Genomic DNA, 25,450 nt, shown 5'->3' with positions numbered 1-25,450 from the left:
TTCTTTCTGTTACTGTAAATGGATTTTTACAATTTTACTTTTGGATTGTTCACTGCAAGTGTATAGAAGAACAATTGGTTTTTGTATATAGATCTTGTATCCTGTATTGTTTTTGTTGTTTATTCTATAAAGGTTTTTAGTGGATTTTTTTAGGATTTTCTCTTTTTTTAAAGATTTATGTATTTATTTTTTTAAAGATTTATATATTTATTTTAAGAGAGAGAGAGTAGGGGGGTGGGCAGAGGGACAGAACCTTTGAGCACAGAGCCTGAAGCAGGGCTCAATCCCACGACCCATGAGATCATGACCTGAGCCAAAACTGAGAGTCAGATGCTTAACTGTGCCACCCAGGCACCGCTAGGATTTTCTATATGCAAGGTCATGTCATCTGCTAATAGAGATGGTTTTACTTCTTCCTTTCCATCTAGCTGCTTTTCATTTCATTTCCTTGTCTAATTACTAGACCCTCCAGTAAAATAATGAATAGAATTGTCGAGAGTTGGGGTGCATGGGTGGCTTAGTCGGTTGAGGTCCCGACTCTTGGTTTTGGCTCAGGTCATGGTCTTGGGATTCTGGGATCCAGCCCCATATCGGGCTCACAAGGAGTCTACTTGACATTCTCTCTCCCTTGGTCCCTCTTCCTGAGACCACTCTCTCTCTCTCAAATAAATAATCTTTACAATAATCATCTTTAGGGGCTGCCTGGGTGGCTCAGTCGTTAAGCGTCTGCCTTCGGCTCAGGTCATGATCCCAGGGTCCTGGGGTCGAGCCTCGCATTGGGCTCCCTGCTCCGCGGGAAGCCTGCTTCTCCCTCTCCCTCTCCCCCTGCTTGTGTTCCCTCTCTCGCTGTGTCTCTGTCAAATAGATAAATAAAGTCTTTTTTAAAAATAAAAATAAATAAAATAATAATCTTTTAAAAAGTGACATCTTTAAAAGAGTGGACATTTTTGTCTTGTTCCAGGTCTTGGGGGGAAGGCATCCAGTCTTTCACCAATAAGTATGATGTTAGCTAGGGGCGCCTGGGTGGCTCAGTCGTTAAGCATCTGCCTTCGGCTCAGGTCGTGATCCCGGGGTCCTGGGATCGAGCCCCGCATTGGGCTCCCTGCTCCGCGGGAAGCCTGCTTCTCCCTCTCTCACTTCCCCTGCTTGTGTTCCCTCTCTCACTGTGTCTCTCTCTGTTAAATAAATAAATAAAATCTTTAAAAAAAAAAAAAAAAAGTATGATGTTAGCTATGGGTTTTTTGTACATGTCCTTTATCAGGGGAACAAGTTTTATTCATTTTTATATATTTATCCCCACCTACCCCAAATCTACCTGGCAACTCTTATGCGTATAATAAATGGGTAAATATTTTTAAGATAGTCTAAATCTTCCCAAAAATGAATGTGAACAAATCTCTCATGTAGTGAATACTGTTTCATTTTCTCTTCTCACAAAAATGATCATATCTTATTAAGGATTTGTGTCATGTTGAATATAGTTCTTTATAATGAAGGGACGTAACATACTAAATATACTTGCAATTGTATTTCCTTTTGTGCTACTAATGGAGAAAAATAGAACTTGAGATGTACTAATGAGGCAAACAAATTATTTGCATAGAATATCACTAATTGGTCAGTTCTTCAGTAACCAGTTTGGACAGAGTATGTTGTGGTAGTACTCCATTCAAGTTAGCATTTTACAAGAGCTGAATGCTTAGGGTCCTTCCTGCTATAAGAATGGTGTGTGCTTTAGATAAAAAGCTGCATCTGGGGGTTGGCATATTGATCACAGTTGCCTACTCTGAGCACTTGTGTTCTTGTATTAGGATACACCCTGCTGATTATTTTTAATTTTTTTTTTAAGATTTTATTTTTAAGTGATCTCTATACCCAACGTGGGGCTTGAACTCACAACCCTGAAATCAAGAGTCACACACTCCACCAATTGAGCCACGAGGCGCCCCTCACCCTGCTAATTCTTTGTTTTGAGATTGGCGTTGCTACACATCCAGAGATAAAGAAAAAATAAATTACAATAAAATTAGAACTAGATGTGAAATGAGAGGTGTTTCAAAATTAAATGAAAGGGGCGGGGTGCCTGGCTGGCTCAGTCAGAGGGGCATGTAACTCTTGACCTCGGGGTCATGAGTTTGAGCCCCACCTTGGGTGTAGAGATTACTTAAAATCTTCCCCCAAAAAAAAAAATTTTTTTTTTTTCAAAATTAAATGGAGATATAAAAAGTTACTTGCTTTGTTTTTCTCTTAAGGCAATAATAGCTATATGGGTAGAAAAGAAATTTTGGAGGGGTGTCACAGAGTCCCAGGGAGAATAAGGATGTTGCATATGTAAGCAGAGAGGTTCCTAAGCACTCCTTGACAGAGTGAGGTGGTTGGAGATTTCAGGCACACCTTTGTTTTACGTTATTGTACCCTCTGTTTACATTTTTATTTAGTAAAAAAACCAAAAAAACCCAGTAATTATTTCTCACTACAGTTACACTTTATTTTTCAGATTTGTACTATGGTGGGGAAGCTTTCTCTGTAGAACAGCCGCAGTCTTTTACTTGTCCCTATTGTGGAAAAATGGGCTATACGGAGACATCTCTTCAAGAACATGTTACTTCTGAACATGCAGAAACATCAACAGAAGTGGTGAGTGAAGCAGCCTTGTGTCTAAAAGGATGTGTTAAAGTACATCATTTCTATAAAAATAAAGTAGGTCACTGTCCTGTATCTCCTGCTAAGTGGACTGATATTGTTGGCATAATAATTACTAAAATTATCTTTTAACAGCAAGTTTTCCACATCGTAGGAGGCTGTACGTGTGCAAGATAACACGCTTCATTTGTTCACACTAGCCTTTCTTACCCTGTTTCTGAAAGCACAGTGGAATCTTGACCAAATTCAGGAGCCCTTAGCAAATGCCCTGTGAACAGGGTAGAAGCACCCCAGCCTGCAGCACAGCTCTTTCTAGAGTATTCTTGCTACCTGCTTCATTTCTCTTCGACAAGGAAACCTTCGTAAGGAAATTTTTAAATCTTAAGTCATTAAGTATAGTAATCCATTGTCACATCTCATTGTAACAGATCACTTACTTGGTTTTCATCAGGTCAACGCAGTAAGGTCCCTAGAAATTCCTCTTACTTTAATCTTTCCCAGTGGCTAAAAGCCAAGGGCCTAGAATAATGCATAAAGAAAATCTTGCTTTGAAAGCTTTTCGGATATTTTACTTGACATCTGAGTCAGCATATATTCAACTTTTTAACAAATGATAAAGCGCACCCAAAAGAGCCCCCCCGTGCCCCCTTTACCATTGGTAATAATAGATAAAGTGAGAGTTGGGACATAGAACTCTAGGTCTGGAGTTTGGAGAATTTTGGCACAAGCAATTGCACATTGCATCAACTAATCAGCCCCTAAGTGTGCTCAAAACAACTTAGCTGAAACTCAAGAGAAATAGTGTGTCTGGGGATACATGGCTACTAAGGGGCAGAGCCAGGTGTTTGAACTCAGCCAGAGTCCCTCTGGGTTGTAGAGTCCCTACTTAACCACTGTCCTAGTTTGTCTCTGCTGCAGCCCTGCTGTTACAGCTGTGCATAGTTCAGGTTCACTTCTATGCCCATTTACACTGCTTAGGTGGATGCTTAAAGTTGCTTAAGAGATTTATAGTTCAAACATTTGGTAACTTTACATTACGTTTGTTCTCCAGCCAGATTTTACTATCTAACAGCTCAGAACTGCTTTCGTCTCGCACCATCTTGCGGCCTCAGAATACTGTTGTCACATTTTACTACTCTTCTTAATCTGTTCTTCTTCTTCTGTAAAGGTGATTTTGCTTCCTTCAGGTACAGTCCCAGGTACCAGTCTGAGGAGTGTGGACTTGATTGCATCTCTGTCCTGGTTGTTGTGGGAAATTTGGAATAATTCCTTTTTGACTTAATTTCTGTTCAGTTTGGGTACTTTAGTTACCCAGAGAAGGGTTTCTCGACTGAACCAGGCATTCTTAAAATCATTCCTAGGCAGTAGGTCCTAGTATAGGACTTTCATCACCCCACCCGGACAGGACAGCTGCTCAGTTTTTCACATCCGAAATGGGCAAATCTAGCAGAAAGTTAAGTCCTTTCCATGAATGAAGAGCTAATTCTTTCAAATAAGAATCAGTAGCTCTGCCTCAGCAGCTTTGCCTTTATTTTTTTCCTGAGAGTAAATACTCAAAATTTGTTGACACTCCTCTATACCTGATCCACAGTTTGAAAATTAAATACTTGCCACCCACAAATGGTTGCATGGTGTGTCTCTCGGAAGTCCTGCTCAGTATGTGCCTTTATGAAGCTCCCAGGCTTTCGGTACATGGCTCAAGACAGTGGCCTTGCTGCTTTTCGACTGGTACTAGTGGAGTGTTTTAGGGATTGCTGCCTTCTCATCAGCCCTTAGTCTGTATGAACACTGCATCTGCCCTGTGTTTCCACCCAGGCATTTCAAGTGAAAAATGGCAAGCAAACAAGACTCTTTGATGTGAAGGACAGGTTTTTTTCTTCTTCAAATTATGTGAGTCATGTCCTCCTCAATCCCGGCTGGCACTACGTATGGCATCCTGACTAGTGTCCATGCCGGAGGACGGGTGCCTTTGCCACCCCAGTTATTCAGTATTTTGAGTGCCTCTCTATACGTGTGGAGCATGTTACCAGCTCTAATAACGTTACGGTTGTATATAAATGTCCAGGTGATGTTACTAGTTGACCCCTCTCATCCCACCCCCGCCGCAGTGTTTGGCCAAAGTCATGGTTAGTCAAACATGGAAAAGTTCTGGAGTTCAGGAGTGAATCATGTCATTTTGGTGGGGGACTGTATTCACATACCAGCTAATTGTCCCTCCTTTTCTCTTCCTGTTTGCATTTTTCTTTCTGAATGCTCAGTGTGCTCTCTTGCTTTTGTCCCTGTGTTTCCTGCATGTGTCCTCTAGGCCAGCAGTTTGTATCTTCCTGGAGGCCTTAAGGATCTCACTCCTCTAACCAGCATCGATTTGGATCATTTAGGGGCAAGAGGCTATGTCACTGTAGATGTCATTGTCACCACTAGAAAGCATTTACTGATACCTGACACAGCTGGCAAGAAGGTCTACTGAAGGTTAATTTTCAAAACAACTTTGTAGACAACTTTGTAAACTTGTCTATATTTTTCTGTTTCCTTTTTCAACTATAGGGACTCTAAGGCCCTAACCTAAGATTTGCCTCCCTTCTTAAGATTAATTTGCGATTACTCAAGAGACTTTTGATTATGCGGGTATGGAGGGGACCCTTCAAAGCCAGATACTGTGAAAAACGACATCTGATACAGAATGCATAGTGAAGGTGATGACTAGTTAAAAATGTAAGAAGCAGATTGGGTATAATCTCAGGAGTCTTTATGTGAACACCAAATAGATAAACAATGTGATTTTGAAATTAAGCACGAGTTCTTAAAATCCCTGAGAGTTGGTAGATTGGGACAACTAACTAGAGTTTGGTTGTGGGAAGAATTGAGAGGAAGGAGCACAGTATGTAATTTTAAAATCCATCAATCTGGTATTGGAAGTGAGCAAATGGGATTACAAATACGGATTATTGAGGAAGTGTTAGGATGGCAGAAGAAACATGGGAGGTAGAAAAACTTTTCTTTGGACATAAAAGGGCATTGAGAAGTGACTCCTGAAATTTTTCTTAAATCTTCCATTGGAGCTTGCACTGCAGCTAACTAGAAAGCCTTCAGGGATTTTGTTGTTGTTGTTAGATGAACCATGCTGCTACGTTTTACTAATAATATGTAGTTAATCTTCTTTCACTGCTTTGTTTAGTAAATCTCTTGTAATTTATCTGTAGAATATTATGCTTAAAAGGTTCACAGCACTTTTTGGTTTACCAACATTTTCTTCCCACTTCCAGAAATTACGAACAGAATTATTCTGTTCATAATTAATGGCAGGGGTCTAATAGGTCATTGCTGGGAAATTTTTGCTTTCTATTTTTCATTTGATGTATTTACTCATTTTCTTTACTCTCCAGAACGGGGGTTAGGGTAGTGGCCGGCATTTAAGTGCTCTTCATTTATGTTAATGATATATTTCCCTCCCTTTTTAATGAAGACCTAGATGTGTTTATAACAGAATGAATTATATTTGAAGTAGCGTGGTTGTACTGTGTTCCATGTATAAGAAATAAAAAATCAAGGAGAAAGAATGATTTTTGGAAATTTCCCACAGACTGACTTGATAATTTTATTTGAAATAATAACTCTTGGGGCGCCTGGCTGGCTCAGTTGGAAGAGCATGCGACTCTTGATCTCAGGGTGGTGAGTTTGAGCCCCACATTGGGTTGTAGAGATTACATACATACGTACATACATAAACTTTAAAAATAATAATTCTTATGGAGAAAAATGATAGCATAAAAGGACCTTTAAGTTTTTTTAATGATTCAGAATAATTGGTTTAAGCTGATAATTTACTTAATATTTAAACAGTTGTTTGTCATAGAGCACAAAATAGAAATTATCATCATTGTTGTGGCAATTTGTGTATAAACAAATAGATGCATTTGATCTCTAAATTAAACAAGCAGGAAAATATTAGATCAAATCTGCAAACCAGATTAACATTGATAGATATGATTTATGCATGGAGGCTATGAGAAGTGACATATGTTTTAAATTGTCTGTAGGACTTTTAAGACTTGATCATCAATATATCTGTTTTTTTTTTTAAGATTTTATTTATTTATCTGACAGAGAGAGAGACAGTGAGAGAGGGAACACAAGCAGGGGGAGTAGGGAGAGGGAGAAGCAGGCTTTCCTCTGAGCAGGGAGCCCGATGTGGGCTTCCCTCTGAGCAGGGAGCCCGATGTGGACTCTGGGATCATGACCTGAGCCAAAGGCAGACGCCTAACAACTGCGCCACCCAGGCTCCCCAATATGTCTGTGTTTCATTGAGAGACCATTTTATTTTATTTTTTAAAGGTTTTACTTATTTATTTGCGAGAAGAGAGTGAGCAAGAGAGAGAACACAAGCTGGGGGGTGGAGTGCGGAGGGAGAAGCAGACTCCCTGCTGAGCAAGGAGCCCAATGCAGGTCTCAATCCCAGGACCCTGGGATCATGACCTGAGCCAAAAGTAGACGCTTAACTGACTGAGCCACCCAGGCGCCCCAAGAGACCATTTTAATATGTAGGTATATAGAACTAACTTCCCAACACATTTATTTCCTTATTAGGAGCAATAATGGTGGAGTGAACCACAATTTTTACAAATCTTCTAATTTAATTTTATAAATTTTCTTAAATACTATAATTCCCTATTTACCCTTTTAATCAGATAATCAGGAAAAGTAAGCATTTAAAGGCAAAATATACATTAAAAGAAAAAAATAGGCTTTGACTTTTACTGCTTGCATTCTTCTTTATCAAAAAATGCAGTTGGATGCTGTCTGCTTTTCTGTGAACTAACAAGGGTATTTTATTTAATAATAGTGAAGAAATACATAGGATTTGAGAAATACAGTTGCTCCAGGCAACCAAATTGTCACTGCTCAGCTGCATTTAGCTAGAGAGATTGTAGAAGGTTAGGATTTGGTACTTTTATCATTTGTGCTTTTTGTTAGTTTTGACCCAAAACACTTTCTATTTTATAACTCACCTTTTTCTATCTTTAGTGTTTGGCTGTCTTTGCATATTTTAAAATAATAGTTATTTTGAACACATTTACTTGTTTAAAGTCAGATCATAGTATTTTCCATTTTAAGGGTGATGTAGCCATTAGTGTCCTGGCAGATTTTTGGGTCGTGAGCAGGGAAGGAAATGATAGACACTTTGGGGGTTCCAGGTTTGTTCTGGGATAACCCAATATGCATGTGTTATGATATTTTTAAAAGATGTTTCTATGAGAAATCAGTTTCTCAAGATGATATGAAAACCAAGAAGGGAATTACTAAAATTATTGAGAAAGTGAGATAATAGCTTTTCTAGGAAGGTGTCCCTGCCTGGTATTTGAGAGTATGTTGTTATCCCTGGGTAGGCTTTTCATTACTTCTACTTTCTTCTGTGTTGAAGTTGAATTAAAACCCTGTAGGGGAAGGGAGAGAGGCAGTTTTCTGAATGGAAACAATGCCTAATGTGCAGGGAGGCGCTCACTAAGACAGCAGCTGTCAGACACATTGATTTTGAATTCTTTTTTTCTTTAGCCACTGGTCTGGTTTCTTCTCTGTCCTCTGAAATACTGGTTTGTCTAGTTCAGTGTCCAGACAGCTAATTTCAGGTCAAAGAAATGTTTTGCAGGGTTTGTAGGAAGATTTGTAGGGAAGATGGTACAAAGATGGAGCTCGCCAGTAACTGTTGGCAAATTATAAGGTGGTTCAGAAGTTCTTTAAGCGGGTTTCAGCCTTGCCTCTTCTCCTCCCACCATCCTTTCTTTTCCTGACCTGCCCCTCAGATTTAAACAAACAAACAAAACAACAAGCAAACAAACAATAAAACAACAAAAACTGATTAAGAAAATTATTTGAGGGGCGCCTGGGTGGCTCAGTCGGTTAAGTGTCTGCCTTCGGCTCAGGTCATGATCCCAGGGTGCTGGGATCGAGCCCCGCATCGGGCTCCCTGCTCCACGGGAAGCCTGCTTCTCCCTCTCCCTCTGTCCCCGCCCCCATTCGTGTTCTCTCTCTCACTCTCTATCTCAAAGAAATAAAATCTCTAAAAAAAAAGAAAATTGTTTGAAGACACCAGTCTTGGTATTTGTAGCTGAGGTCATTTTTTTCTAAGAAGCTGTAGCAAACTTGGCCTCACTTGACAAACTGGTTATGCCCTTGAGAAGAGGAACATACAAAGCTTCTGTCCTCGTCAGACTGTAACTTCAACTCACTGTAAACAACATAAACCCACTAACTTAAGTAGAGTTTATTTCAGATTCTTCACAAAAATGGTTGCTTGCTTTAGAGCACTGCCTCCCTGGCCCTGGCCCCCTGCAGCTTTCAGGTTCTTATCGACACCACTAAGCCGTACGAGCTTCCCGTTTCCTTTTCTTTCTCAAAGTCTACAAGTAAAATATATAGCTTATCCCAGGTTAGATGGAGAAAGTGGTGCTTACAATGGGATTTTTCTTCTAGGTAAGTATGGGTGCTTATATCTAGAGTGAATTGTGGGCAGGATAAAGAAAAAGGACAGCTCTGGGGCGCCTGGGGGGCTCAATCGGTTAAGCGTCTGCCTTGGGCTCAGGTCATCCCAGGATCGAGCCCCACCTCAGGCTCTGCGTTCAGCGAGGAGCCTGCTTCTCCCTCTCCATGCACCCTCCCCACTTGTACTCTCTCTCACTATCTCTCCCTTGCTCTCTCAAATTAATAAAATCTTTAAAAAAAATAGAATGTGATTAAAAAAGGAGGGAAAAAGGACAGCTCTGAGTTATTTTTAATTGTTGTGAAATTATATTTTTTTGTCTTATGAATTCCCAGGACATCAGCATACACATACAATTTAAATTTCTGTCTAAAAAAACATATTTAAGGGGGCACCTGGCTGGCTCAGTTGGTAGAGCGTGTGACTCTTGATCTCAGGGTTGTGGGTTCGAGCCCCACGTTGGGTGTAGAGATTACTTAAAAATCTTTAAAATATGAATAAATAAAATTTTTTAAACCAAACTTATTTATTTATCTTTAAAGATTGCATTTATTTATTTGAGATAGAGTGAGAGAGAGAGTAGGGAGGAGCCCGCTCTCCACTGAGCAGGGAGCCTGCTGGGCTCAATCCCAGGACCCTGGGATCATGACCTGAGCCGAAGGCAGACACTTAACCGACTAAGCCACCCAGGTGCCCCCCAAACTTAGTTATTTAGGACTTTTAAATCATGTATAAAAATGTAAGGAAAATTAAGACATATATGTAACAAAAACTCCCTAAAATAAACACTGTTCTTTAGAAGCATGTGACAGCTCCAACCTAAGCATTAAAACGGGGAGAATGGAACTGAGAAGAAAAATAATTTCAGTATGAAGTAACTCATACTTAATTATAAGTTAGTTTCAGTGTTCCACTGCAACAACAGAAAATTAGATTGTAATCCAGTTGAACGTGTGCTTGTTCAAATCTGGAAAGTACCTATATCTGTATTGGCAAAGTGGATGGCTAGAGGTGCAAGTGGCTACAACTTAGATAGTTCTAGAAGGCCCAAAAGGAGTTATTGACCATGTAGCATAGATTTTCCAGTAGTGCTTTGTGTATGTCCTCAAAGCAAAACTCCAGCATTAAGTCTTATATTTATTATATTTGCAGATTTTATAAGATGTACTACTTTTAATTGGGCAGGAGATCAAAAACCTGAAGTTACCAATTAGCCTCAGCAGTAGTTAGCTCAGTAGAATGTCAACTTTTTTTTTTTTTTTTTTTTTTTTTTACTGTAAGGATTAAAATACTATGCGTGTGAGGGTTTTTTTATGTGTCTTGGCTTTAAATTCTAACAGCTCTTTTTGGATCATCACTTTTCAATAGAAGAAACTCTTGTTAAAAACACCCCATTAGGGCGCCTGGGTGGCTCAGTTGGTTGGGCAGCTGCCTTCGGCTCAGGTCATGATCCTGGAGTCCCGGGATCGAGTCCCGCATCGGGCTCCCTGCTCAGCGGGGAGTCTGCTTCTCCCTCTGACCCTCCTCCCTCTCATGCTCTCTGTCTCTCATTCTCTCTCTCTCAAATAAATAAATAAAATCTTTAAAAAAAAATAAAAAAATAAAAAAAAAATAAAAACACCCCATTATATTACAGGTGATCAGAAAACTCTGCCTAACAGAACAAGCCTGGGGTATTTCTAGAGCTGAGTTTAAGAGCCCATCAAAAGAAGAGACATGAATTGTAACCCGGTTTGAATAAATAATGAGAAATACATCCCAGTTTTTTTTTGTTTTTTTTTAAGATTTTATTTATTTGACAGAGAGAGACAAAGCGAGAGAGGGAACACAAGCAAGGGGAGTGGGAGAGGAAGAAGCAGGCTTCCCGCGGAGCAGGGAGCCCGATGTGGGGCTCGATCCCAGGACCCCGGGACCATGACCCGAGCCGAAGGCAGACGCCTAACGACTGAGCCACCCAGGCGCCCCTACATCCCAGTTTTTAAGAGGAGATGAAATTCATATGAAATTGAATGGTGGCAGGTTCACCATTATTCACTTCTTGGTCATTTCACTATCTTCATTTCTTGATGATTTTATAACCCAGAATATTAAGTGAACACTGACTTGGTACTCAGTAAATACTTAATGAATTAGATAATCCATAGTAACAAAATTATACAATATAACAGATTTAACCAGTGAAAACTTTAGTTAACTTTATGGCCACCTGGACTTCATAGCATAGATCCTTTAACTGGAAATGGGGATGCAGTTGTAAAGAGGGGCACAAGAGAAATTGTGCTTATTGCAGTTCAGAAGGTGCCTGTATCTTAAGCAACACTCACTAGGCTTTGCTTACATGTTTTCATTTAAATTTATATAGCCTACACATGTCACATAAAAAAAAAGAAGACCCCAACTTAAAAAGATGGTATTTTTGTAAATGTCCTTTGGACACCTAGCTTGAAAGCAGAGCATAGTAAGCACGTAGGTTGGTAGAACACATCATGTGGTGAATTTTGATTTCAAAGCTAGCTTAGGGAAAGCCTATGTAACCTTGTATTAGAAAGTTAGTATAGTATTAAACAACAGAGGAAAATTATTTGACTTGAAATTGTGTTTTTATCTTTCTTGTGCTTACGATGTGTGGGGGGTGCGGGGGGGGGCAAACTTGCATAAGGTTGAAAAAATAAACAGCTTTTATGAGCTGTGGCGGTGATTCTTCACTACACCTTTTTTTCTTTTAAGATTTTATTTATCTGTTTATTTATATATTTAGCGAACACGAGTAGGGGAAGGGCAGAGGAAGAGGAGAGAGAGGATCTCAAGCAAACTCCACGCTGAGCTCAGAGCCCGGCACAAGGCTCAGTCTCATGACCCTGAGATCACGACCTGAGCCGAAATCAAGAATCAGACGCTTAACCGACTAAGCACCCAGACTTCACTGCATCTTAATTTTGCTCCAGAACCCGTAACTCCTCAGATGCAAGAGCAATACCTTTCATCTTTTCAACGATGATTAACGTCACAACTTGACCCACAGCTGTGATAGAGAAAAGGAACAAGGAATGGGGAAAAGGAGAAGGAAAGTTCAAGTGATGACTGGACAAAAAGCAAAGAAACAGGAAAATGGGGGCTGTAGAAGGGCGTTACATGAGAAAAAGTGTGGGTGCCTGAGAGAAATTAACTGAGTTATTAGTTGTTAAAGCGGGAGAAGGGTGAGGGGAACACAACATTTACTTTACCCCACTTCTTTGCCCTCAGAAGGATAATGTCAGAAGAAAGTCTGTTCTAGATCATTCCTGGGTCAGTTATTAAGGACAGCTTGGAAAGGGAGATAGTTACTGGCCTTTCTCAAGATAAATGTTCATGACTCTGAATATGTCTCTCCAAGTATTAACCAAGAGCATTACATTTAATGTGTAAAATGTGAAATACTGCTTTCTGAAGTCCCTGAATTCTTGGAGTAAGGCACAATGGCTGTCACCATAACAACTTTAAAATATGGCCTCAACCCACACAAGACTCTATGGCACATCATAAGACCAAACTAGCTTATTTGACACAACTGGAGAATAACGCAGAAGGAGCCAGAGGGCTTTGTGACTTTACGTGGGCCTTGAAAAATGGGTAGGAATTTGGAAGGTGGACAGAATGGGAAAGAAAGACATTTTTCAGAGGGAAGAGACAACACGAACTAAGATGTGTTGAGAAAGAAATGTAGGAAGTAGAAGGGATGGTAAGGCATTGAATGTTGTGGGAAATAGTGGGAAATGAAATGGAATCAGCTGAGTAAGGCCAGATAATAGAGAACCGTTAAAACCAGAACATTTGTCCACTTAGTTTGGTGGACAATAAAGAGAAGGTTTGGCATTTGTACAGAGGAATAACATTACTTTCTCCATCATCATGTCACATAGGCTGCTCTTTGGGAATGAAAGGATGGTAGAATATGAGTGATTCTGTAGTTCTTTTGAGACAGGATGAACCTATTCAGAATGATTGTGTGGATGAAAACAAATCCAAAAAAGAAATGACAAAGAAGCTGGGCTGCCATAATAAGATCACAGTTGCCAGAGAAATGATGCATCAAACATTTGGTGTTACCAGAAAGTAACAATAGAAGATGATACAGGGAAATCACTGCTTTTGAACACATACTCAAAAGAAAATGTTTCTCATGGATCTAAAATTAGTCAGATAAAAGAAATGCATGAGTTTATCAAGTTTGTGATCCAGAAACCTAGACGAGAAATACCAGTTGCCAAGGCAGTTATTTCTCTTAGAGTGTTTGCTGTTGACAAGATGCGTAATCCCAGAATCTGAGTTCAAGGGCAATTTCAAGTGGTCTCGGAGGATGATGCTTCAAAATGGGTCAGCCTCATGGTAGAGAAGCAGTCTAGCTCCCCCCCCCCCCCGCCGCCCCCCAGCATCCGCTGAATGATTTTGGCGCACGACCCATCTCTCTGTGGTGCCGCAGTCCGGCTTCAGATGAAGCCACGGGATGTGGGGGGCAGAGAGGCAGGTTTTTTTAAATGCATTTTTCTGTAGCAGTGAACAGAGTGGGCAGAAAACTTGTTATGAAACCTACCCCCCAAAAAAGGACAAAAGGAGAGGAGCTCACCACACCTGTTGTATTTGAGGCACTGCACATCAGCCAGAGAGAGAATGCTCTCCATGTGAGTGTGTGAGCTCAAGAAAGGCTGCAGGGAGTGAGAACTTGCTTTAGACTAGTTGGTGATTGTATGGGGAAGAATGTGTGAAGTTCATGTTTAAAAACAAAAACCAGGGCGCCTGGGTGGCTCAGATGGTTAAGCGTCTGCCTTCGGCTCAGGTCATGATCTCAGGGTCCTGGGATCGAGTCCCACATCGGGTTCCCTGCTAAGTGCAGAGCCTGCTTCTCCCTCTCCCTCTCTCTCTGCCACTCCCTCTGCTTGTGCTCTTCTGTCTATCTCTCTGTCAAATAAATAAATAAAATATTTAAAAAAAAAAAACAAAAACAAAAACCAAGCGTGCTGATTTTAGGTTATTTTTTTATGGACATAACCTGTCACAGGGAAAAATGTTCTATAAATGTAGTACTGACCTGGCATATGTGAAATAATGACTTCTGAAGGTATGGTCTAGACATTGGTAACCACCTGTGTTAAGAATTCACACTGACTGGGGCGCCTGGGTGGCTCAGTCAGTTAAGCATCTGACTCTTGGTTTCAGCTCAGGTCATGATCTCAGGGTGGGGAGATGGAGCCCCACATCAGGCTCCGCCCTCAGCATGGAGTCTGCTTAAGTTTCTCTCTCCCTCTCCTTCTGCCCCACCCCCTGCTCATGTGCCCACTCTTTCTCTCTCAAATAAATAAATTAATTTTTAAAAAAATCCACGCTGACTGGTTGCTTGCTGACAATCATGCACTGAGGCCACGTGGAAAATTGGGAACTCCATTATGTTTTTGGCATGGGATTTCATCTCAGTACATTGATAGAGGCTTCCAAAGGGCTGCAGATAAAAAGCAGGACCGATGGTGAGCTTCACTAGTGAGATGAAGCAGAAGAGGAAGATTTGAAATATAGCAAAGACAAGACTGCAAATAAATAGCAAGGACATTTGTGATTAAAAATTTGAGCAAGGTGATAGTAAGTAAAACAACATTTCGTGTTTCGTTCCATGGGGTAAAAATATTTCTTATTTTTCAATACCATTGTATATTTAAGCTGTATTTGCCAAATTTATCTAATTGTAAGATCATTGGGACCCTTGTCAAAACCATAGATTGTCAAATCTCCTAGAATCAGTTTCCAGGCATGGGCCTAGGGAACTGTATTTTTAACAAATGCTCCAGATGAATTATATACTCAGCCAATTTCAGGAAGCACTGAGTTATGCCAATTCAATGTGCCTGAATGTTGGCAAGTTGTCATATGTTAAGCTAATGTGTTACATGGAATTTTCTTGTTCAAGTAATAGGTGTTACTATATCACGTGGCAGTAGAAGTACGGTAAATATTAATGTTGACAAACTCATAATTTTAGAGTTAATAGCTTATCCTTTGTGTGGAATTTTCCTGTCTTATAAAAGGTATTAGGTATCATCATGTGGAAGTAAAGACACTCAAAACTAAACAGTATTCCACATCCCTATCTCAGAGGTGCTTTTCTAGTTTACAGACTATTGGTCCTGATAAGGGCATTCTTAGTACGTTTGGTATCTGTACTTTCCCATCCTGTCTTCCTTCCAGGAATGCAAATCCTCAAGGAGACTTTTCTCATCTAAGAACATTTACTGAAGTACTGAAACTTCTACAGCTATCTTTGTGCAGTTCAAGTTGTACATAGATTTTATCCAAAGGTCAGCCTAAAGGAAATACCTTAGAAGGAAGGCACCTTTTCCTCTTAACAGTTATTTTTTCTTTGGATAAAGATCTTATACTTGCAATCTGTGGTATTGTAATAAAACCATACATAGTCCAGTACCTGTTAAGTGTTGCAAAATAGAGAGTCTCAAAAATATCTAAACTGGCTTGTTTGTTTGATTTTTAAATAACTGGTGGTTGTTTCTGCTTCTCCAGACCTGTTGGTCTTTTTGTTGTAAGCAAGTCTGGTCACAGTTCCCAAACAAGAAACAAATCACACTGTACTGCATTTCTCAAAAACTGTTGACAATCTAGCTAGGCAAGACAGAAACACACAAAAAATAAGTGTACCAGACATTGTCTGTGTGATACAGACAGTAAAACCTAAGTTCCTAGGAAAGAGTTGAGAATCGGTAAACTTACGAACTGATACAATTGCTGTTCTCTCTGACAGAGGAAAGAATGTCTGACCACCTTTCTGGCATCTTCTAAGAAAGGCATGCACGTGTCTGTCTACTTCTTTCTTCATTTCCCTCGCAGGCACCTTCCTGTGTGACCCCCCTACTTCTTTTGCCCACTGTCGTGCCTAAATGTAATTTCTCATGAGCATCTTTAGGTTTTCTTGAGGATATGTCTCAGACTCCTGAGGCAGATATGATCAGGACAGCTGACTGGGCATAAGAGCATCTGGGATCAAATCAGAGTCAAACTCTCAGGGGACTCCTGCTTTCTGGTCAGGAGAGGATGGGGATTTGTGTTGGCTTAGGCTCTGGCAATCAGTTTGTTTTCCCCTCTGTATCCCAGGGTGGGCCTTCCAAGTCTCACCTTGCCCCTGCCTCCCCATCTCTGCCACTCTCGTCTTCTCCTCTGCCACGAGCAGGGAGCAAGGTCAAGTGAGTGCCTGAATTTTACTCCAGGGGAAAGAACTGAGGCACACAACACATGTATTGGCAAGATGAATCACATATCCCATCTTCAGCTCTTTTGTCCCTAGAGAGACACAAAACTCTCTACATTTCCTGGGGCTTCCTTTGGTTGTGTTCCTTTGCATCAGACCTTTCTTCTTGGCTCTCTTCTTTAAAGTTCTTCATACCCCAAGGCATGGCTACCACTCTTAGAACATCACCTGCCCACTTGGATTTCTAGAAGAGAAAGGGCCTTTCCTCCGAAAGTGCCTCATTCTTTCGATCCTTCCCCTCTTCTCCTTATTTCACCACTTCCCTTGAAACTGCTGTTTCAAAAACAGAATTCCCAACCTATGAATCTCTCCCGAGTGCTGCCTGTGTACACACCATTTTATTCCTCCTTTGTCCTGTCCCCGCCCCGAGGCTCACAGGAAGTTAGGTCTTCTGCTCCTTGGCCTTTTGTTTCACCCCCGTTTTCCCTTGGAAGTCCTGCTCATGAATGTATAGAGCGCATTTGCACATTATCAGTAAACATTGTCTTAATATTTGAGTTTGTATAGTTGTGTTTTAGTAAGAGCTTTGCTGTCGTATTTGGAGATTGGACCTCAAATCTAGCTTACTTTGGGGATGCTTATGTCTCAGTCTTTACCATTCAAGTCTGGACTTAGTCAGATGGGAATGTGCACTAAATAGCACATCTTAAAAAAAATTTTTTTTTTTTTTCCATCTTAAAATTTTTTTATGGAAGCTATTTTGCTAGACCATGCGAATGCATTGGCCAGGCTGTTAGAAGGCTTTGCCAGAGCTCGTGCTTGAGCTGTTTGTTGAGAACTGTTATATCTGACCCTGAGAGCTGGTGTGGTTTAGTTTAAGTACCAGCGCAGACGTGCTGTAGTTCATAGTCAGGCCTCTGGTGCTCTTGACGAGTTCACGATCTCTACTGTGTTTTTGACTGGTTGAAACTCAGTTATAGTAAAATACTCATCCAGAAGATGTCTGATCAATATTCATCTATTAAATCTGCTTTCTTTACTTTCATTTCAGATTTGTCCAATATGTGCAGCATTACCTGGAGGCGATCCTAATCATGTCACGGATGACTTTGCAGCTCATCTTACACTTGAACACAGAGCCCCTAGAGATTTAATATCCTTTTAAGAGGAAGAAGGGATAGAGTTGTTTGTAATGTTTGTTATTTTGATTATTTTTAAGGACAGTATACCTGAAGAGAAAAACTAACCTCCAAATTAGTTTATTTGACCTTTCCTAAAAGTGACTCAGTGTGGAGATGCAATTTATCTCTTTTTATATGCTATGACTGTCACATGAACAATGCTCGTTAAGTGAAAGTTGCCTTGCTCATCATCTTCACTTCATTACAGTCAGATTTTTTTTAAGACCATTTAACTGGGTTATAAGTTTTCAGCAGGGTGTTTTCATACAAAAGAGGAAAATGCTAATCCAAATTAAAATCTAAGTAAATATAAAGAGAATTTATTTGCTTCCCCTCCACATGCTCTGTTGCCTTATCCTGTTATCGGTGGGAGGATGAGCAGGGATGCGTGCTGGGGCTGCTTTCCCTCTCGGAGTCCCCTTCTCCAGAGACCGCCATTCCCTGCCCAGTCTCTGAGTAGGACAGCATAAGGTCACGTCCAGCTCCAAAGTCCTTTCCCGCTTTCCTTTCTGCTTCCCCTTTGCAAGTCTCTCAGCAGTTGCTGGTGATATTCCCTGTAATCCAAGAGATGAGCGGCCCACCAGAGTAATTAAGTTTGTACACTCTGTGCTGCTTGTTTCAAGTTCTGAATTGTTTTTCTATAACTATCACCTATTAACTTAGGGATCTGTTTTCATGTAAAGGTTTCAGTGTTCACTCTAGTTCAAAGCAATTCAAGAGCTAAACACAGCTTTTCTCTTTGCCAGACTTCATTCTGATTCCTTTGATTGCCTCCCAGCAATCATAATGCAACCTTAATCCTGTTGAGGAAGAAACTGGTTTGATGGTTTTCTCGTTCCACAGCTCCCATCCCTTGCTTACAGTTTCCAATTTTCTAATTGGAAATATGGTCCCTTGGAGTTAGGGGAAGATGAGAAAACTAATGGAAAGATAAAGACCTGGAACCAACCTAAGAAATTAGAATGTCAGCCAGACCTGAGCCAGTCAAGAGGCCGGTACTCACCGAACAGAGGAAACCACTTTTCCTCTCTCCTGAGTGCTGAGGACACTGAAAGCATAATGAAGAAAGCATGGGGTTTGTTGGGTTTTTTTAAGAGAGTAAGAAAACCCAGATGGGCCAAGAATACTTAAGTCTTTGAGTCACTTCACATTTTACATAAAAGAATCTTATAACAATGCCCAGAGGGTTATGCTTGGTCCCTGTTTCACTCTGTCTTCATGGAGAAGCTAGGCAAATAACTTCAAGCCAAGCTGTTAATCCTGAACTTTTTTTTTTTACTCTGAACTTTTTCTGCAAGTTCAAGGGCCTCTAGTGAAATTGGTATCCATTCAGTAGAATGTCCCACATCATCTACATCCGTTTTTGTGAAATTTTTATAAGAATCTCTGGTTATCAAGAGAAGATTAAATTATGCAAAATATAAGAATAAGAGAAGGCATATGTTACATGTTAGATTCCTAACGAGTATTATCATGAGGTTCTGGAAGACAAAATGTTGACATTGCAGTTACCCTGGAAATACACTGATTTTTCAGGTACTCAAGTGCTGCTGTGGGGTGACTTTGTCATGAGGGCGTGGCTTCTCTCCAGGCCTCGTAAGCACCAGAACTTTTTTCAACTGTTCTGATGGAACTCTTCCTAAAGTGTACTTTTTACACCCAGGTGCTTTTAAAAGACGAAATACAGTGATCGTAACATCACTTTCTGTAGAACCCGAGCCATGGTCCTAAATACCATGATGAGACAGTGCACATTCTGGTGGCCCCTGAGGGCTTCCTGGAGCCGCTCAGCCTTTCCCTCAATGACTCCACAATCATCAGCTGAAGACCAGGAAGCCAGCAGAAAGTTATTCTGCACGATACAGATGTTCTGTGTGCTACTTTGAAAGAAAAGTCTCTTTTACAACGAGAGCTGGCTTTTCCCACCCATCCACCAGTGTGGAAATGCAAGATTGTCTTCATGAGTTTGGGCGGCCGTGTGCTCTTCGGGATGTTCTTTAGTTTGAGTCGGCTACAGAAGATTGGGGCGGGCAGGGGGGGGCTGGCAATGTGACTTGTTGAGAAATGTGGTATTACTCTCTGTATATCCACTTCTACAAGAAATTCAACTCTAGTTTTCTGTTTTGTAGCAGCATTGAAGAAGAACTTGAGGACAGATCAAAAACTAATAACCAAAAGTTGTCTTTTACTCCTGAATTTTAATTATTTCTACTGCTCCTTTTTCACTACAGATGATAATTGAGATTTGATTAGCAGAACTCTCCTCGGGTATTAAAATTGATGCTTATTAATTCTGGTTACTTCCATATGAACGTATATGAAATTCAGTACTGAGGTTAGGGTAAGGAGACGCCTCACCTGGGTGTCTGACCCGACAGCGCCTTTCACCCCATCTGGTTACTGTAGCTGGAGCCTAGGAAGAAATTTCTTCCTACCTAGAAAACCTTTTTCCCCTTTGAAAACACACACACACATACAATATATACACACTCAATTCATTGCTTTATATGTGAGAGTCTTTTTTTAGAGTTAATAGCCCTCATAGATATGGTTGTGACGTTTGCATTCTAAATTAAATGTGCTGTTTTTAAATGTTTACAATTTAGGAAGTCTGCATGTCTATCTAGCAAAGGCTCAAGTGATTTTTTTTTTCTTTCTGTGAAATATTTGGGTTCTTTTCTTAACTTTGGAGTTATGATGAATCGAGTGGTGTTCGACATGTACGTAGAATGTTTCACCCTGGCCGGGGATTAGGAGGTCCTCGTGCTCGTAGATCAAACATGCACTTTACTAGCAGTTCTACTGGTGGACTTTCTTCTTCTCAGAGTTCATATTCTCCAAGCAATAGGGAAGCCATGGATCCTATAGCTGGTAAGTTAGTTGCACGTTCATAAAGGAAATGACCAGGGAGGGGGCCTCGCTTTAAAAGTTTTTGGTGGAATTTGTGTTTTTAATCTTTCGTCATGCTCCTACATTCCTTCACAAAATTCCCCTAAATCTTATAATTATAAAATATTGTAAAAGTAGACAGTATAAATTAGTTTATAATTTTCTGGCATTTCCTTAAGTACTTAGAGCAGAAGATAATAAGAAATGGTTCTAGGTTCTCTATTTGTGGCCTCTGTTGAAACCTAAGAAAATGATAAAAGATTTCAGAGTTGAAAGACCGCCAGAATCCCATGGCTCAACCTCCAGAAGCACACAGATAATAAGACGAATTGACAAAACTAAAGAATTAAGCTCTTCTCATAGAAGAAAGTAAAGTAGGAGTTTCTCTGTTCTTGGCCTTGATTTGAGAACTATATTCTTAGAGAACATACTGAAAGTACATGTTTTAATGGCTTAGAAAAATCTTACTTAAAAAAACAACAACATTTGAACAGGTACTTCATAACCAAGCCCACTGGGTCTAATACATGGCCAACCCGGGAAGCCAGCAGCGGAACAAAGGGGTTGGGAGTCAAAATATAAGGTCAGAAGTCACGTTAGCCTCATACTATAAGACACACCAAGCGCAGACAGGCAGTAAGACCCTGGAAAGCCTGTACAAGTTCTGAAATGTGTGCACGTGGTGGAATAGGTGTCTGGATGTTGTGATGCACCTTGCTGAACACCCTGGAACACTGGTAAATGTAGATCTGTAATAGCAACTAGGAGCAGTTTTACTCATAAAATGTTCTTAAAAATGTACAGACATACAGATATAAAATCTTAATTCCGAATGTGCTTTAAGCATTTGGATGTACAATAAGCCCTGTAAGCTGAGTTTTGGGGAATTTAAAAAGTATTTCTTCATCCAAAGGGAATATTTACCTGCTGGTTTTGGTAGCAGGCTCTAAAAGTTAATTTCTAGAAGCAAAATTCGAAAGTGAGAAATTTCTCCATTTTTTTCTGTCAGTGAAAATTAGTTTATTTTAGTGATGGACTCTATGAAAGAATGGTATAAGAACCCCTGGGATAAAACAACAGTGAGCAAGAAAACAGAAATGTACCCTGTTAATGAGTTTTAATGATGAAGAGCATTTGCCAGCCAGGGAATGTCTATGGCAGTCGTCAATCCCACGTAAGCTCAGGAGAATCACACACACACGACAAGGCAATTCCTGCACCCGACTTAGATGAGAACTCAGGGACAGAGGTCCACATTGCCCTTGATGGTACAACCTTACTGAAACAAGAGTGTGGATTGTAACAGGCCGCTAACTAGGCTGTACAGCCGGGGGCCAGTCAGCCTCACTGAGCATCACCGGCGCTACTCATTCTAGTGGTACGCCGGTACTCTCAAATGACCGTACCGGAAAGAACCAGAGAGAAGAGGCGGTGCAAGGGTCACGGGTAGAAATGATCCAGGCCTCTTGGGTACAGTTCTGATCATCATTCAATCACTGAATAAATGTTAGAGGCCTACTAGGTGTCGGGCACTGTTCTAAGAGCTGGGAGTATTGTAAATGGTAGACTTGATCCCTGCTTTCATGGCGCTTGTGTTGAGAGGTTTTATATTATGATTGGACCAGCAGATGATCCACTTTAATTTACTAAATACTAAGAGAAAGTATAACTAAATTAGTCCATTAAGTCCGTTAAGCAACAATGTTTTACTTAAAAATAATTGTATGTGGGCTAATTATATTTCCATTCCCCATACACAACAGCTCCTACCTCCAGGAGGCATTCTAAAAGGTATTGAGGGGCGCCTGGCTGCCTCAGTCGGTAGAGCACGCAGCTCTTGATCTTGGGATTGTAAGTTCGAGCCCCACATTGGGTATAGAGATTACTTTAAAAATAAATAAAAATAAAAGGTATTGAGCTCCAAGCTGAAACTTTATGTTGCCATGGATACCTGCCTATTGACAGTCATTTCTAATGTTCCTCTAAAAGAGTGATCTTCAGCGTTTTGTTTTCCACAGTATCTTAAGCAGACATTAATCGCCTTCATTTCCATTGGCAGAGCTTTTATCTCAGTTATCAGGAGTGAGACGTTCTGCAGGAGGACAGCTTAATTCTTCTGGCCCTTCCGCTTCTCAGTTACAACAACTGCAGATGCAGCTGCAGCTGGAACGGCAGCACGCCCAGGCAGCACGACAACAACTGGAGACGGCACGCAACGCAACCCGGCGTACTAACACAAGCAGTGTCACCACTACAATCACACAATCCACAGCAACAACCAACACAGCTAACACAGAAAGCAGTCAGCAAACTATCCAGAATTCCCAGTTTCTTTTAACAAGGTAGTTCATTTAATACAGCTTTGTTTGAGAAGTAATGTTTTATTAAGCACTACGCAGTCTGCAATGATCTTTTCTCTTTCGTGCCTTATATATGTTCTTGGAGACTTGGCCTTTGATCAGACCCTTAAAACTCCCGAATCTAATCAAAACTGCATATGCAGGATTTCCCCAAGAATATGAAAAATAATGATTATTTTAGAGAAAGTAGGAATGCTGGTAGTCTCGTTCCAACAGTAAATTATCATGTAATGTGAATTTTTTACCCCTATATTGCCCATAAAACTGAAACCTAAAAAAACTGAAAACTGAAATACCGTATCATTACATTTTGGGGATATATTAGTTGTATTTATTGTCATAATTAACCTTGGTTTTTTTTTTTAATTGCCAATTTCAGTTAGCTGTGAAATATTAAAAGGTAAAGATAAAATAATTTTTAAAAAAAGAAACATTAAAAGGTACAAGACAGGATTTCATAACATAGTAGTTTTCTTCTGAGAATTTCCAAAGAAGCAGGATTTAAATTCTTAGAGTTGCCACAAACAAAAGTAATAGTTTTAAAAATGGTTCATCATGGTATAAAAAAGAGTTACCTCCTTCTGAAAACTACCATTAGCCACCAGATATATTCCTCTTTCAAGCCTGTCGGTATTTTATGTGACTTTGAAGAATATAAAGGATTTTAGAAAAAGAAGTGATGAGTAGACTTAGGCTCAACAGGTAATGAAAGTAGACTGATCTGGGCCTTTAATGGAGCAGAGAGGAATATAAAGTACAAACTGTGAAGTGAAGGAGAGAATTAGTATAATGTATCAGTTATCTCCAAACTGACAGTAGAAGACAGTATTATTTCTCTGTATATTTATTTTGTGTCATACTTTTTAATATCTCTGTTAGTACAGTGGCACATGTGCATAGTTGTAAATAATTTGTTGTGGATGCAGAATAAAAAAAATATTTGCAGACCCCTGTCTATAGCCCCAGGTTTGCCACTTAATAGTTTGAACCTTCGGCAAGTCACTTAACTTCTCTTAACCTGTTTTATCATCAGTAGCCCTTGAGTTTGGCCTCATGAGAAAGAGAATTGTTTTGAGGATGAAACAGAATTTCAGTATGTGTATGGTCTGGCTCAGTATCTGGCATATAGTAAAGGCCCAACTAATGGTTCCTATTATGATCATTTGTTATGGATCTAAGGGAGAAGTTTCAAGTGGGGGAATCTACCTTTGGATTATCTCTGCAAAGTCAATAACTGTGCTGAGTTATTACCAAAAAGTGTTGCTTCAACAAAATCACAGAGCCACAGATGGATCCACCCTGCTACCTTGTAACCCTACCTGTATGGACCTGCCAACTTGCCAGAGCTAGATACTGATCGCAAATCGGAGACCTGACTGTGTATATCCACTGAGAGTTCACTGAGCTGTGGGTGGAATGAATGTCTTTGGAAAAGACATCTTCCCATCCTTGACCCATTCTTTTTTTTAGACTCAAACTCAATGGACTTGATTTGGGATTTTTCTCTCTCTAGTTATTCTACACCAGACACCCTGCTCCCAGGGCATGGTATGGGTAGCCTTTGAGTTGCCTTCCTTGGATTCTGGTCGTAGCTTCTTGAAGAGCCCCCGCGGTCATCTGATAAAGTACATTGCACAGTACCTTGCAGTTTGCAGAGCACTTTCCCCATCTTTCATTGTATTGTTTGATCTTGACTCATAGGATTTATTTTAGGCAATATTTCCCAAAAATGTTCCCTGGAACTTGATATATCATTCTAAGGAACATGTATTGTTACTTATGTTCAGCTTTTTTCCTGATAATAATTTTGGGCAAAACTAAGTAACAAAAGTTGTTTATTTATTGTTGGGCTTCTCAGAACTTTAAATATATTAACATGCATTATGAATCTTCAAGGCAAGAAAGCTTCAAGGCTGCAGCGTGTCCAAAGAAAAAGCCTGGTCTCTGGTCAGATAGCCATTACATGATGTATGTAGGGCCCAAGCCTTATCTTTGGCCTCTGTGACAGGGACCGTCACTGTTCATGTCACCCTGGAGCTCCTGGTGGGGAGTCAGTTTCTTTGGATCCAAAATTGTTCACCTTTTAGAAAGTGATTGTTTCAGTGCTTATGTCAGATTTCAGGCTTTTGGTAATGGAGTCAGCTAGTTTTGCTAACTCCAATTTGAAGATCTTCACAAGCTTTGCAGTTATTTCTAGATCGCAAATGAAGTTTGGTCCATTAGGGGATCTAGCCCTAGTACCAGGTTTTTATCTGCCTTTCAGGAGTGAAATATTTTCTCAGGTATTTCCTAAAAATAAAAACTAATATTGTGGGGCACCTGGCTGGCTCCATTGTTAGAGCATGTGACTTTTGATCTTGAGGTCGTGAGTTCAAGCCCCACGTTGGATATAGAGCTTACAATAAAAAGGTTGGGGGGTGGGGAAGATGCCTGGCTGGCTCATATGGTGGAGCATGCAACTCTTGATCTCGGGGTTGTGAATTGGAGCCCCACATTGGGTGTGGAGATTACTTAAAAATAAAATCTTAAAACAACAAATAGTAATATTGCAATGACATGCTCTCCAAAGGGTTGGGGACCTCAGCCTACGTGTCTCTGGTTTGCTCACTATGTAGGCAGCCTTCTGTATATCATCAGTCATTTCCTTTCAATGTGGGTTTAATGGCTTTTCTGTAAT

General features: G+C 40.3%; 1 protein-coding gene and 1 non-coding gene across 3 annotated transcripts in view; both read left to right on the top strand.

The window, feature by feature from the left end:
* KCMF1 (potassium channel modulatory factor 1) overlaps positions 1-25,450 on the top strand; it is a 77,235-nt gene that overhangs the window by 49,698 nt on the left and 2,087 nt on the right. For both annotated transcript variants that reach the window (XM_078056367.1, XM_078056368.1), the window contains 4 exons: positions 2,498-2,637; positions 17,395-17,485; positions 20,210-20,395; positions 22,473-22,755. In XM_078056367.1, the coding sequence (XP_077912493.1) occupies positions 2,498-2,637; positions 17,395-17,485; positions 20,210-20,395; positions 22,473-22,755 (700 nt within the window). The remainder of the gene's footprint in view (positions 1-2,497; positions 2,638-17,394; positions 17,486-20,209; positions 20,396-22,472; positions 22,756-25,450) is intronic.
* Positions 9,512-9,584, top strand: TRNAK-CUU (transfer RNA lysine (anticodon CUU)). The gene has a single exon. It is a non-coding gene; the product is annotated as a tRNA-Lys (tRNA).

This window comes from Halichoerus grypus, chromosome 10, assembly GCF_964656455.1.
Source record: "Halichoerus grypus chromosome 10, mHalGry1.hap1.1, whole genome shotgun sequence".
Classification (NCBI taxonomy): Eukaryota; Metazoa; Chordata; class Mammalia; order Carnivora; family Phocidae; genus Halichoerus; species Halichoerus grypus.
Note: the sequence above shows the minus strand (reverse complement) of the source record. Positions and strands in the feature narration are given on the sequence as shown.